The 15,000-nt window shown below is 41.6% G+C and overlaps 1 protein-coding gene and 2 non-coding genes across 7 annotated transcripts in view; 2 read left to right on the top strand and 1 right to left on the bottom strand.

The window, feature by feature from the left end:
• The window catches only part of LOC137978414 (uncharacterized), a 78,587-nt gene that overhangs the window by 17,374 nt on the left and 46,213 nt on the right, over positions 1 to 15,000 (bottom strand). For 2 of the 5 annotated variants that reach the window (XM_068825326.1, XM_068825325.1), the window contains 9 exons: positions 9,674 to 9,724; positions 8,727 to 8,764; positions 8,199 to 8,292; positions 7,099 to 7,136; positions 6,571 to 6,664; positions 5,476 to 5,513; positions 4,948 to 5,041; positions 2,233 to 2,270; positions 1,508 to 1,787 (listed from right to left, as the gene is read on the bottom strand). In XM_068825326.1, coding sequence (XP_068681427.1) covers positions 1,647 to 1,787; positions 2,233 to 2,270; positions 4,948 to 5,041; positions 5,476 to 5,513; positions 6,571 to 6,664; positions 7,099 to 7,136; positions 8,199 to 8,292; positions 8,727 to 8,764; positions 9,674 to 9,724 — 626 coding nt within the window. In that variant the 3' untranslated portion in view covers positions 1,508 to 1,646. Of the gene's footprint in view, positions 1 to 1,507; positions 1,788 to 2,232; positions 2,271 to 3,332; positions 3,421 to 4,947; positions 5,042 to 5,475; positions 5,514 to 6,570; positions 6,665 to 7,098; positions 7,137 to 8,198; positions 8,293 to 8,726; positions 8,765 to 9,673; positions 9,725 to 15,000 lie in introns of those variants that run through there. The other 3 variants (XM_068825330.1, XM_068825329.1, XM_068825328.1) reach the window with 2 other exon arrangements.
• Trnal-caa (transfer RNA leucine (anticodon CAA)) lies at positions 4,179 to 4,251 on the top strand. Its single transcript has one exon. It is a non-coding gene; the product is annotated as a tRNA-Leu (tRNA).
• On the top strand, positions 5,802 to 5,874 carry Trnal-caa (transfer RNA leucine (anticodon CAA)). Its single transcript has one exon. It is a non-coding gene; the product is annotated as a tRNA-Leu (tRNA).

A 15,000-nucleotide genomic window follows, 5' to 3' on the forward strand; every position in this document is an offset into this window, starting at 1 on the left:
AAACTCGTGAAACTCCTGAAACATCGCTTGAAGGCTGGTCAAACCAGGAACCTTTGTCACTGGCAGCGAGTTCCTTCTTCTTGCTTTTATCGAAATGTTCGCCTTTCTCCTTTTTCTTCGGCCCGGGTTTCTTATGAGATTTTGTCCAAGGCGTCGTCTGTCTTTTCGATGAATTCATAATGTAAGTTTTCACGGACTCTACATTAAAAAACTCACTGATACCAGCGGCCTAAACGACGCGAAACAGCACAACTTTCAATGTAAACAAAATATGCAAATGTTTGTAAATTTAAGTCCCGGATAAGATTTCCCGCGAAAAATCCACAGGCGCTAGATGAGTTATTTATCAACTCTTCTCCAAAATAGCTTTTCCCCGATATCTCGCGATCATTAAACGATTTTAACTTATTTTTTCACCAAACTTTAAATCTATGTTTTAGCTGTATCAGCAGCAAAGAAATTTGGCCTTTGAAGGTCTACAGTAACCTTAATTACGCTTCGGACTTCGATGGGCGAAAAAAATATGAATGGATCGTTCAAAACCTTTTTTTAACCAACCTTTCCGAATTTTTAAGTCCAAAATATGAACTTTTCATTCAGGAGAGGTTAATTTTATGATCTAGCGCGATTTTCAACGTGAAAACGACGGCCACGAAGAAGTTCGTGGCATTTAAAAAACATGTGCTGAGAACAATGGCTCGAACGCAAATGTTTATCTTCCTCACTAACCTCAATTGTTGGTTTTCACTCACGTGATCAACAGCCATGTTTTTCAACGAAAACAAAAGAAAACGTTTGCATAATAATAGAGTTGAATTCCCGGAGGATTTGGTCGGGGCTCCAACATGGCCGCCGTTTCTTTGTTTAGGGGCTCCAACATGGCGGCCGTGACGTCATGTAAAACCGAGAATTCCTCGATGTTATTTTCCAGCTGCCGTTCTAAAACTACTTGAAATTGTTTCCCTGATATTTTGCCCATCCTTAAGCAGAGCTTTTTCCGTGAAAAATCGTTTCGAATAGTCCATAAAAAGAAATCATGTTTGCACATTCGAACCTCATAAAGCCTTTTCCTGAGGTGGCCATTTTTACCCCGAGCCTACGATATGGTCACGTGATACTGTTCACATTCGCATACATGGAGGGGTGGACGTACGTACCAAAATTTCTGGCATCGATGGGTTACCCTGTGTGCTGAAGTCAAATGAGAAGGTCCTTATCGGTTCGGTTCGACCGGAATATTTGGGACCACCTCTGGAGGTGGTCCTCTTTGACCGGTCGGTCCGGTCGGACCGGAACGTGCCCGTTCCATTTTCAAAAATTCTCGTTTCCAGTCCCATTTCACTGTGAAGTAACCGCAATTTCGGTCGAAAAGTAAATGGAACGCTTCGGTCCGGTTGGAAATTGACTTTTGATGAAAAATGTCGTTCCATTTTTTTTTGGTTAGTTCCACTGGTCACGGACCTGATGATCAGGCGTAATGGCAAGCACCCCACATGTTCTCAACCATGGTGCTCCGAACGCCCGCCTTTGGCAGGCGGAGCTCCGCCCTTACTTATTTAAATAAGTGAACTTGCCGCTTGAAGTCGGTTTTCATGAATAGATGTCTTTTTGACTATTACTAGTACTGTTATTTACAATGCATATATTTAACAATTATTCACCGAAGAGACGGTTAATAGAGGTGGATATTTACCCCGAACCAATGACCGTAGGGAGCGTCTCTCTGGACTTTCCTCATCCAGTTTTCGAACTTTCTTAGGGGAACCGCTTTGTCCTTTGGTTAAACCCTGTGACAAAAAAATTGAGAGCTTTTAGTTACAAACCCTCCAAAAAATGTGCAGCAACGGTTCTCGGGATAATCTATTAGTATTTCGTCCTAAAATAAACGAGTCGGCAGAGGGCTGATCTCGACATCGTAAAATAAATCCAGGTCAGCTAGGTTTAATTACAAATGATTGAAGGAGATAGTTTCTAAAGAAAGTGGGGTGCAGAGTCGGTGGGGAAGTACTATACAAAAATTTGGTTTTATCAACGGAGTTGATAATGTAAATTGGCCACCGCACTGAGATTCGAAAAGCTCTTAGAATCTCTGTACGGTGGCCAATCTACATTATCAACTCCGTTGATAAAACTAAAATGGTAGGTTTAATTACAGTTGTTTTAGGTGATTTCTTAGCAATTCTTTTGTTCTAAAACTTCGTTAATTGACTACGCAAATTACAAAAACCTTACCGTCTTTTTCGGTAACTCAGTTTGATCGGACATGGAAGCTGAATCAAAGAAGCGGGAGTATCTACGTTAGTAATAACAGAAAATGTCTCTACAGCGCCGTCAAAGTAGTTTTGAGCTTCTGGCCTTGCCTCGAAGGGCCCCGGAGCATGCTCTCCCAAAATATTTTTAAGATTTCGGTTTCAAATGGTTTTATCTGGCGCATTTTTAAGGGTAAACTCGGCCCCTCTTTTTTCACACGGCCAACGTTTGCATAAACGTAACCTTTCCTTGTACTTGTTCATTGCCGTGACTTTAACATCTTCAGTTCCCACGGCCTCCTCCCGTCTGACCTTGTAGCTCAGTCGGTAGAGCGACGGAGATCTAACCCGAAGGTCGTGGGTTCAATTCCCACCCTGGTCAGAGTTTTTCTCTGTCCTTGTGTGGGCCCATTTCTATCAGTAGGGCTAACGCTCACATGGTTCATATGGGACAGAAATCTAGCACTTCACATTACACTCTATTCAGTTCACTCTGTTTAAAATATAAGTGCTACACGGCCAACGTTTGTATAAACGTAACCTTTCCCTCTTTTTTCAGCTTACAGATATCCTCTTTTCTCAGCGTCCAGGCAATAGTCTTATAACACGGTTCGGTCCGACCGGAATATTTGGGACCACCTCTGGAGGTGGTCCTCTTTGACCGGTCGGTCCGGTCAGACCGGAACGTGCCCGTTCCATTTTCAAAAATTCTCGTTTCCAGTCCCATTTCACTGTGAAGTAACCGCAATTTCGGTCGAAACGTAAATGGAACGCTTCGGTCCGGTTGGAAATTGACTTTTGATGAAAAATGTCGTTCCATTTTTTTTTGGTTAGTTCCACTGGTCTCGGACCTGATGATCAGGCGTAATGGCAAGCACCCCACATGTTCTCAACCATGGTGCTCCGAACGCCCGCCTTTGGCAGGCGGAGCTCCGCTCTTACTTATTTAAATAAGTGAACTTGCCGCTTGAAGTCGGTTTTCATGAATAGATGTCTTTTTGACTATTACTGGTACTGTTATTTACAGTGCATATATTTAACAATTATTCACCGAAGAGAAGGTTAATAGAGGTGGATATTTACCAAGAAACAATGAGCGTCGGGAGCGTCTCTCTGGACTTTCCAGTTTTGGAACTTTCTTAGGGGAACCGCTTTGTCCTTTGGTGACACCCTGTGACAAAAAGATTGAGAGCTTTCAGTTACAAACCCTCCAAAAAATGTGCAGCAACGGTTCTCGGGATAATCTATTAGGTATTTCGTCCTAAAATAAACGAGTCGGCAGAGGGCTGATCTCGACATCGTAAAATAAATCCAGGTCAGCTAGGTTTAATTACAAATGAATGAAGGGGATAGTTTCTAAAGAAACTGTGTTGCTGCGTCGGTGGGGAAGTAGTATACAAAAATTTGGTTTCAAATGTAAATTGGCCACCGTACAGAGATTCGAAAAGCTCTTCGAAACTCTGTACGGTGGCCAATCTACATTATCAACTCCGTTGATAAAACTAAAATTTTAGGTTTAATTACAGTTGTTTTAGGTGATTTCGTAGCAATTCTTTTGTTCTAAAACTTCGTTAATTGACTACGCAAATTACAAAAACCTTACCGTCTTTTTCGGTAACTCAGTTTGATCGGACATGGAAGCTGAATCAAAGAAGCGGGAGTATCTACGTTAGTAATAACAGAAAATGTCTCTACAGCGCCGTCAAAGTAGTTTTGAGCTTCTGGCCTTGCCTCGAAGGGCCCCGGAGCATGCTCTCCCAAAATATTTTTAAGATTTCGGTTTCAAATGGTTTTATCTGGCGCATTTTTAGGGGTAAACTCGGCCCCTCTTTTTTCACACGGCCAACGTTTGCATAAACGTAACCTTTCCTTGTACATGTTCATTGCCGTGACTTTAACATCTTCAGTTTCCACGGCCTCCTCCCGTCTGACCTTGTAGCTCAGTCGGTAGAGCGACGGAGATCTAACCCGAAGGTCGTGGGTTCAATTCCCACCGTGGTCAGAGTTTTTCTCTGTCCTTGTGTGGGCCCATTTCTATCAGTAGGGCTAACGCTCACATGGTTCATATGGGATAGAAATCTAGCACTTCACATTACACTCTATTCAGTTCACTCTGTTTAAAATATAAGTGCTACACGGCCAACGTTTGTATAAACGTAACCTTTCCCTCTTTTTTCAGCTTACAGATATCCTCTTTTCTCAGCGTACAGACAATAGTCTTATAACACGGTTCGGTCCGACCGGAATATTTGGGACCACCTCTGGAGGTGGTCCTCTTTGACCGGTCGGTCCGGTCGGGCCGAAACGTGCCCGTTCCATTTTCAAAAATTCTCGTTTCCAGTCCCATTTCACTGTGAAGTAACCGCAATTTCGGTCGAAACGTAAATGGAACGCTTCGGTCCGGTTGGAAATTGACTTTTGATGAAAAATGTCGTTCCATTTTTTTTTGGTTAGTTCCACTGGTCTCGGACCTGATGATCAGGCGTAATGGCAAGCACCCCACATGTTCTCCACCATGGTGCTCCGAACGCCCGCCTTTGGCAGGCTCCGCCCTTACTTATTTAAATAAGTGAACTTGCCGCTTGAAGTCGGTTTTCATGAACAGATGTCTTTTTGACTATTACTAGTACTGTTATTTACAATGCATATATTTAACAATTATTCACCGAAGAGACGGTTAATAGAGGTGGATATTTACCCCGAACCAATGACCGTAGGGAGCGTCTCTCTGGACTTTCCTCATCCAGTTTTCGAACTTTCTTAGGGGAACCGCTTTGTCCTTTGGTTAAACCCTGTGACAAAAAAATTGAGAGCTTTCAGTTACAAACCCCCCTCCAAAAATGTGCAACAACGGTTCTCGGGATAATGTATTAGGTATTTCGTCCTAAAATAAACGAGTCGGTAGAGGGCTGATCTCGACATCGTAAAATAAATCCAGGTCAGCTAGGTTTAATTACAAATGAATGAAGGGGATAGTTTCTAAAGAAACTGTGTTGCTGCGTCGGTGGGGAAGTAGTATACAAAAATTTGGTTTCAAATGTAAATTGGCCACCGTACAGAGATTCGAAAAGCTCTTCGAAACTCTGTACGGTGGCCAATCTACATTATCAACTCCGTTGATAAAACTAAAATTTTAGGTTTAATTACAGTTGTTTTAGGTGATTTCGTAGCAATTCTTTTGTTCTAAAACTTCGTTAATTGACTACGCAAATTACAAAAACCTTACCGTCTTTTTCGGTAACTCAGTTTGATCGGACATGGAAGCTGAATCAAAGAAGCGGGAGTATCTACGTTAGTAATAACAGAAAATGTCTCTACAGCGCCGTCAAAGTAGTTTTGAGCTTCTGGCCTTGCCTGGAAGGGCCCCGGAGCATGCTCTCCCAAAATATTTTTAAGATTTCGGTTTCAAATGGTTTTATCTGGCGCATTTTTAGGGGTAAACTCGGCCCCTCTTTTTTCACACGGCCAACGTTTGCATAAACGTAACCTTTCCTTGTACATGTTCATTGCCGTGACTTTAACATCTTCAGTTTCCACGGCCTCCTCCCGTCTGACCTTGTAGCTCAGTCGGTAGAGCGACGGAGATCTAACCCGAAGGTCGTGGGTTCAATTCCCACCGTGGTCAGAGTTTTTCTCTGTCCTTGTGTGGGCCCATTTCTATCAGTAGGGCTAACGCTCACATGGTTCATATGGGATAGAAATCTAGCACTTCACATTACACTCTATTCAGTTCACTCAGTTTAAAATATAAGTGCTACACGGCCAACGTTTGTATAAACGTAACCTTTCCCTCTTTTTTCAGCTTACAGATATCCTCTTTTCTCAGCGTACAGACAATAGTCTTATAACACGGTTCGGTCCGACCGGAATATTTGGGACCACCTCTGGAGGTGGTCCTCTTTGACCGGTCGGTCCGGTCGGACCGAAACGTGCCCGTTCCATTTTCAAAAATTCTCGTTTCCAGTCCCATTTCACTGTGAAGTAACCGCAATTTCGGTCGAAACGTAAATGGAACGCTTCGGTCCGGTTGGAAATTGACTTTTGATGAAAAATGTCGTTCCATTTTTTTTTGGTTAGTTCCACTGGTCTCGGACCTGATGATCAGGCGTAATGGCAAGCACCCCACATGTTCTCCACCATGGTGCTCCGAACGCCCGCCTTTGGCAGGCTCCGCCCTTACTTATTTAAATAAGTGAACTTGCCGCTTGAAGTCGGTTTTCATGAACAGATGTCTTTTTGACTATTACTAGTACTGTTATTTACAATGCATATATTTAACAATTATTCACCGAAGAGACGGTTAATAGAGGTGGATATTTACCCCGAACCAATGACCGTAGGGAGCGTCTCTCTGGACTTTCCTCATCCAGTTTTCGAACTTTCTTAGGGGAACCGCTTTGTCCTTTGGTTAAACCCTGTGACAAAAAAATTGAGAGCTTTCAGTTACAAACCCCCCTCCAAAAATGTGCAACAACGGTTCTCGGGATAATGTATTAGGTATTTCGTCCTAAAATAAACGAGTCGGTAGAGGGCTGATCTCGACATCGTAAAATAAATCCAGGTCAGCTAGGTTTAATTACAAATGAATGAAGGGGATAGTTTCTAAAGAAACTGTGTTGCTGCGTCGGTGGGGAAATAGTATACAAAAATTTGGTTTCAAATGTAAATTGGCCACCGTACAGAGATTCGAAAAGCTCTTCGAAACTCTGTACGGTGGCCAATCTACATTATCAACTCCGTTGATAAAACTAAAATTTTAGGTTTAATTACAGTTGTTTTAGGTGATTTCGTAGCAATTCTTTTGTTGTAAAACTTCGTTAATTGACTACGCAAATTACAAAAACCTTACCGTCTTTTTCGGTAACTCAGTTTGATCGGACATGGAAGCTGAATCAAAGAAGCGGGAGTATCTACGTTAGTAATAACAGAAAATGTCTCTACAGCGCCGTCAAAGTAGTTTTGAGCTTCTGGCCTTGCCTCGAAGGGCCCCGGAGCATGCTCTCCCAAAATATTTTTAAGATTTCGGTTTCAAATGGTTTTATCTGGCGCATTTTTAGGGGTAAACTCGGCCCCTCTTTTTTCACACGGCCAACGTTTGCATAAACGTAACCTTTCCTTGTACATGTTCATTGCCGTGACTTTAACATCTTCAGTTTCCACGGCCTCCTCCCGTCTGACCTTGTAGCTCAGTCGGTAGAGCGACGGAGATCTAACCCGAAGGTCGTGGGTTCAATTCCCACCCTGGTCAGAGTTTTTCTCTGTCCTTGTGTGGGCCCATTTCTATCAGTAGGGCTAACGCTCACATGGTTCATATGGGATAGAAATCTAGCACTTCACATTACACTCTATTCAGTTCACTCAGTTTAAAATATAAGTGCTACACGGCCAACGTTTGTATAAACGTAACCTTTCCCTCTTTTTTCAGCTTACAGATATCCTCTTTTCTCAGCGTACAGACAATAGTCTTATAACACGGTTCGGTCCGACCGGAATATTTGGGACCACCTCTGGAGGTGGTCCTCTTTGACCGGTCGGTCCGGTCGGACCGAAACGTGCTCGTTCCATTTTCAAAAATTCTCGTTTCCAGTCCCATTTCACTGTGAAGTAACCGCAATTTCGGTCGAAACGTAAATGGAACGCTTCGGTCCGGTTGGAAATTGACTTTTGATGAAAAATGTCGTTCCATTTTTTTTTGGTTAGTTCCACTGGTCTCGGACCTGATGATCAGGCGTAATGGCAAGCACCCCACATGTTCTCCACCATGGTGCTCCGAACGCCCGCCTTTGGCAGGCGGAGCTCCGCCCTTACTTATTTAACTAAGTGAACTTGCCGCTTGAAGTCGGTTTTCATGAACAGATGTCTTTTTGACTATTACTAGTACTGTTATTTACAATGCATATATTTAACAATTATTCACCGAAGAGACGGTTAATAGAGGTGGATATTTACCCCGAACCAATGACCGTAGGGAGCGTCTCTCTGGACTTTCCTCATCCAGTTTTCGAACTTTCTTAGGGGAACCGCTTTGTCCTTTGGTTAAACCCTGTGACAAAAAAATTGAGAGCTTTCAGTTACAAACCCCCCTCCAAAAATGTGCAACAACGGTTCTCGGGATAATCTATTAGGTATTTCGTCCTAAAATAAACGAGTCGGTAGAGGGCTGATCTCGACATCGTAAAATAAATCCAGGTCAGCTAGGTTTAATTACAAATGAATGAAGGGGATAGTTTCTAAAGAAACTGTGTTGCTGCGTCGGTGGGGAAATAGTATACAAAAATTTGGTTTCAAATGTAAATTGGCCACCGTACAGAGATTCGAAAAGCTCTTCGAAACTCTGTACGGTGGCCAATCTACATTATCAACTCCGTTGATAAAACTAAAATTTTAGGTTTAATTACAGTTGTTTTAGGTGATTTCGTAGCAATTCTTTTGTTCTAAAACTTCGTTAATTGACTAGGCAAATTACAAAAACCTTACCCTCTTTTTCGGTAACTCAGTCTCATCGGACATGGAAGCTGAATCAAAGAAGCGGGAGTATTTACGTTAGTAATAACAGAAAATGTCTCTACAGCGCCGTCAAAGTAGTTTTGAGCTTCTGGCCTTGCCTGGAAGGGCCCCGGAGCATGCTCTCCCAAAATATTTTTAAGATTTCGGTTTCAAATGGTTTTATCTGGCGCATTTTTAGGGGTAAAGTCGGCCCCTCTTTTTTCAGCTTACAGATATCCTCTTTTCTCAGCGCACAGACAACAGTCTCATAACACGATTCAAGTGTTTTTTTTTCCTCAAACGCCTGTTGTTTTCCACAAATAGCTTTATTGGGATAAGCAAAGATATTTGTGCAACTACCAGCATAAGCCAACAATGTAAGGCGTGAAACACTCATCCACTGAACATATAATAGACAAAATTGCATTCTGAAACGAGTGACAATGTACCGATAATCTTTTGCAGTGTCACGAAGACTAGATCACTAATTTTGCCTTCACTAAAAGTGTTAGAACAGCCAAACCAAACTGACAATGTTGCATGGTCTCTCTTAAAAACTTAAGCAATGGACAAAAGAGATTACATGTTCCAATATCAACATGTGAAATAATCCTTACTATTCATGCAACAGAAAGTGCACATGATAAGAATGTCTTTTCCTTGCCATCTTTTCAGTTTTGGAATAGCTACAAAACACCATTCATTCACGAGGAAATCCTACTAAATTGTTGCCATGGAACTTTGTGATCAAAAGGTTCAATTAAAGGAGAATTTCTGAACTGCTGGAATGGGTTAATATTTTAATGTACTGTAACATCAGCAAAACTGATGTTCATTGGCACCAAGGGCAAGCCAATTATGCGATGACATTAAAAACCTGCTTCGCAATGCAAATAAGTTGTAGTAAATTTTGCCCATAACAGAATTGTATAACTTACTCATGTCACTGCCAAAATGCTTCTCCAAAACATAAATGGCCTGTCTAAGATCTGTGAAGAACACAAATTATTTTAATATCAGTTGTCCATAGCGGTTAGTCAAACTTCCCTTGCCTGCTTAGGTAAACACTCTTGGTTGAACATCTACGGCAGTAAAAACCTTAGGAATTTCATCCTAGGTACTTTGTAAAGCGAACACAGCCCCTATTACTAAGACTTGGATGCATTCAAGAAGATAGCTGTATGCCGAATTCTCATTGCTGCGGGGTATAATAACAACAACAACAACAACAACAATAATAATAATAATAATAATAAGGTGGCGAGGACTGATTAGTTGTGAGAGGTGTATAAGGAGTGAGGAAAACAACCTAGGGTGGTACCTCGAGAATGCAACAGAGGAATTTTTAATACGCACAAAAACTGCTGGTGTCATTGAAACTGAGAAACTGTCAGCAAAAATGACTCAAGGAGGAGCTGGACTGATGCAGGGATAAGGAAATGGAAGGAGAAAGCAATGCATGGACAATTCCTGAGAGATATGCCGGAAACCACAGATGCAGAACAGACATGGAATTGGCTGAGATCATCTGACTTGAAGGTTCAAACGGAAGCTCTTATTTGTGCAGCACAGGAACAGTCTCTAAGGAATAACTACGTGAAACATCACATTGACCGGACTGCTGAGTTACCACTGTGTAGAATGTGCGTTGAAAAGGAAGGGAGTGTGAGCAATCTAATAAGTGAGTGTAAAAGGTTGGCCCAGAAGGGATATGAAAGACGAAATGATAATGTGGCAATGATTGTACATTGGAAGTTGAATGAATTATACCAGCTAGAAAGGAAGGGAAAATGGTATATAAACATCTACCAGAAGTTACTGTGGAGAATGTTGAAGTAAAGCTACTGTGGGATATGAACATTCAATGTGATAACATTGTTGAAGCAAGAAGACCTGACATTGTCATAGTGAGCAAGTTGGAGAGAAAATGTATATTTGCAGATATTGCTATTCCAGGAGATAGTAGGGTACATGAAAAGGAATTTGAAAAAGTCGAAAAATGTCAGGATTTGAAGAGGAAAGTTGGAAGGACGTGGGGTATAAAAATATGGACGTAGTACGAGTTGTTGTAGGGGCCCTTGGAAGTTTACTAAAAACCTTGGACAATGGATTAAACTGGGGATTAGGGAACTAGAAGTGGACTGTTAAAGAAAACTACGCTATTAGGAACGGCCAGGATTTTAAGGAAGGTTCTTGATTTCTAAGTTCCAGGAGAGTGTCCCCAGGGATCCTAGGTCATTTGTTATGACTCACTTTCTTGGGATGTATGTCAGCATGAGAACAGCCTGAGCTCAGAGCCAAATGGATAATAATAATAATAATAATAATAATAATCATCATCATCATCATAATAATAATAATGATGATGATGATGATGATGATGATAACAACAACTACAACAATGATAGTATGACAGTAATAATAATAATATGAAACATGGCATCAACCCCATGTGTAGAATTTGTGGGTAATTTCAAGAAACAGTTGACCACCTTGTCTCGGATGTCCTGAACTTGCCAAGACACAGTACAAACAAAGACACCACAAAGACGCATATCTCCACTGGACAATATGCAAGCGCTATGACATCAAAGTGCAAGATAAATACTACAAACATGAACCTGCTACAGTGACAGAAAACCAAGCAGCGACTATACTCTGGGACATGCCAATCCAAACTGACAAAGAGATAAAAGCAAACAGACCAGACATAGCGAGGAAAAGATAAGAAGGACAAAACCTGCCTGCTCATTGATATGCCTATCCCTTCATAAAGGAAAACCTCTTTGAAAACAGTAGAAAAGCACTCAAAGAATAAAGATCTTACAAATAGAAACTGAGAAAGCATGGAGAACAAAAACAACAACTGCTCCAGTGATCACTGGTGCCCTTGGGCTTGTCAAGAAGGGAACAGAAGACAACATCAGCATCATCCTAGGCATGAACAGAATAACAGAGCTTCAGAAGATTGTCCTCCTTGGAACTGCTCACATACTTAGCAGAACTCTATCCATCAAGTAACCCAGCAGACTTATGACTGCCCTAAGCTTATGGATTGACCTCAGCACCATAACTGAAAAGAGCAAAACTCTAAGGAATCTAGTACAACAACAACAACAACAACAACAATAATAATAATAATAATAACAATAACAATAATAATAATAATAATAATAATAATAATAATAAGCTGATGTATGCTGTTTGAAAAGAAAAAGATGATGACCTGAAGGTCTCTCTCCCAGTAAGGGCACAAAAAGCCGTAGATCTGGCATGCGAAAAGGGAGCCTCTAGTTGGCTTATCGCAATTCCACTGAAAGACATGAACTTTGACCTAAGCAAGCAGGGGTTTCGTGACGCACTGAGGCTATGCTATGACTGGCCCATCCCTGCGCGTATGTGGCTGCAGCTTTACCGTGGACCACGCCATGATATGCCAGCGTGACGGCCTAATCATACAGCGTCACAACGAGATATACGTGACCAGGAGGCAGAGCTACCGGATATGGTTTGCTATCACGTAGCAATTGAGCCCACCTTACAACCCCTTGCAGGGGAGGAGCTCAACAGGGGAGAAAAGAAAGCACCAGATGCACTTCTCGATGTGCACTGCCATGGATTCTGGGAGAGACAGCAAGCCACCTTTTTTGATATACTCGCATGTCATCCGAATACGGACTCGTACAAATAGCTTAGCCCCAAACAGACATATAAATTGCATGAAGACGAAAAGAAGCGAAAGTATGCATCTAGAATACTAGAAGTCGAGAATGGCGCTTTTACGCCCTTGGTATTCACCACACCAGGAGGTATGTCTCAGGAGTGTCAGCGGTACCATTCCAGGCTTGCCGAGCTCATCTCTTCAAAAGAAGCAGGAGGCCTACGAAACAATCGCACGGATCAGGACGAAGGTGTCCTTTGCCATCCTGCAGACTGCCCTAATCTGTTTGAGGGGAACACGGTCACGGAGAGGAAAGACAAATGTACAGGAGAATGACTGGACTTGCTGGACTGACATGATAATTTCTTAATGAATGTTTTATGCCTTTGCTTGATTGATTTTTCTTTTTCTTACCAAAGATTTTTTATGTACATATCTTTTAGGATTTTTTTTATAAATAGCTGTTCATTTTGTCAGTTTTTGATTATTATTATCATAGATGTATGAAATGAGGCCAAGAATCTCATTATAAATAATTATTATATTTTGGCTATAGAATATGACCACATCTTAACTCTGTAAAGTTTGTAGGAAATACTGTTTTATTACATATATTGTTGTTTTTTGGATAAGAGCTTGGGAAATTGCCAGTAATAACAACAAGAACAACGACAATAATAATAATAATAATAATAATAATAATAATAATAATAATAAGTAATAAGTATGGGATAGACTGAGAATGTAATGACAAGTGGTATGGCCATCAACTCTCGCCAACCGCAGAAAACATAATCAGCCAGATATTACTCTAGTGCATAAAGACACACAGAAATGGACACTTATTGACATAGCTGTGCCAGGTACATCTAGCTTGCCAAACCAGGTCTTTGCACCTTTTGATATGCTTCCAAGAACACCAGTCACGATAGGTACTATTGTGACTTTCAAGGCTCCATGAATCCTTCTGATTTCAAATGCTAGTTCCTGGTACTGATCAAACTTCTCCTCTTCAGTTCTGGTGTTGCGCTCATAACTGTGAAGATCATAGCTTCACTTAATTCAATCTGGCATCACTACCCTTTCCCAGAGAAGGGAGGAAGCTTGCACAAATTTTATCAAGCGTGACTGTCTGTCGTCTCCTGTACTCAAGCCATTAATTCCGTGTGTGTCAATTGACAGGCCATACTGCCTCTGTTCAGGCAAACGAGTTCCAGTGCGCTTTGTCCCTAAGACAAAGCGGTTTGCAGATTTCTGCACCATTAAGTATCAAGATCAGTTGTAAACCTCTTCTCTGTTATTTTTTCTCTGCTATTTAGTGCTTTTAATCATATTTGTATAATTATCTATTTGACTGTCTTTGTATTGTATGCTGAACTCGTTACTACATGTGTCAATCAACGGCCCAGCTGTTTCAACACCAGAAGCAAAAGAAGTAATCAAGGGAGCAGTTGCAAATTGGCTGCAAAAGAAAAACCCCAGACTACAGAGGCCTCCTATTTCCACCAACAAAGACACCACCTCAGCAGCTACCCTGAAACCTGTTTTGGTTGACCAAGGCACCCAGTGCGATTCTCCTGTTGCCTCATTGAATGCAGAGCAATTGAAACTTGCTGAAGAACAACTGCAAAGAGAAGTGCACTTGGCAAAGAAGGCCTTCTTTTTGCCTGACCAGGACTCGGATTCAGACAGTGACAGTGCATGGGACAGCATGTCCCTTAAGCTTTCAAAGTTGTTGATTTTTGTCCAACATGAACCCGTGTTTTAAGTAATATGTGTAAGTCAGTGCTCTCACATTAGATTAGTTCACTTCTCCTGTGCCAGACAGCAGTTATGTTCACTACGTAATAATTGAAAGGGTGTTTGAAGATCAGATATTTGATTTGTAAAACAATGCAAAAACAGAGAAATTGTACAGAATCAGATGTAAATTTTATTGTTCATCAGTTCTTTAAATTACAGGAAAAATTTAAACAAATGTTACCTGATAAAAGTCTGTCCTGAATGCCCTTGATTTTGCCCCCAATATCAAGGAAAATGCATCTCGGAGAGTATGCATTTTCAAAATTTTCCGGGGGGGCATGCCCCCGGACCCCCTAGGTATAGCGTGCCAAAGGCACGCTAGGGTGGGCCTTTGGCCCAAATACCCGCCTATCATTGCTAGATTCCGGCCTGCTAAAAACTTTAGCTACATCCCTGAGATTGTCACAGAGGAAAACGAAACCTAAGCATGGCTTGGGTAGATGTAAAGAAGGCGTATGACTCGGTGGATCACAGCTGGCTGCTTGAAATTATGGAAGTTCACCGCTTTCCTTCCTGGCTTTGTAGAGTCATGAGATTCTTAGTTGCAAGCTGGAATACTAGGATTGTTACTACCACCAAACGTGGTCCCGAAACCTCTCGTTGTATTCGATTTAACAGAGGGTTGCCGCAGGGAGACTCACTCTGCCCGCACCTCGTTACGCTATGTTTAAATCCAATAGCCTGGTCACTGGAAGCTACTGAGAGATATAAGTTGTCTAAGCCTATAAGCGCCAAGGTCTCCTATCTAATGTATATTGATGATCTGAAAGTTTTTGCGTCCTCTGAAGCTAAGCTCAACAG

The sequence above is a fragment of the Montipora foliosa genome, chromosome 12, assembly GCF_036669935.1.
Source record: "Montipora foliosa isolate CH-2021 chromosome 12, ASM3666993v2, whole genome shotgun sequence".
Classification (NCBI taxonomy): domain Eukaryota; kingdom Metazoa; phylum Cnidaria; class Anthozoa; order Scleractinia; family Acroporidae; genus Montipora; species Montipora foliosa.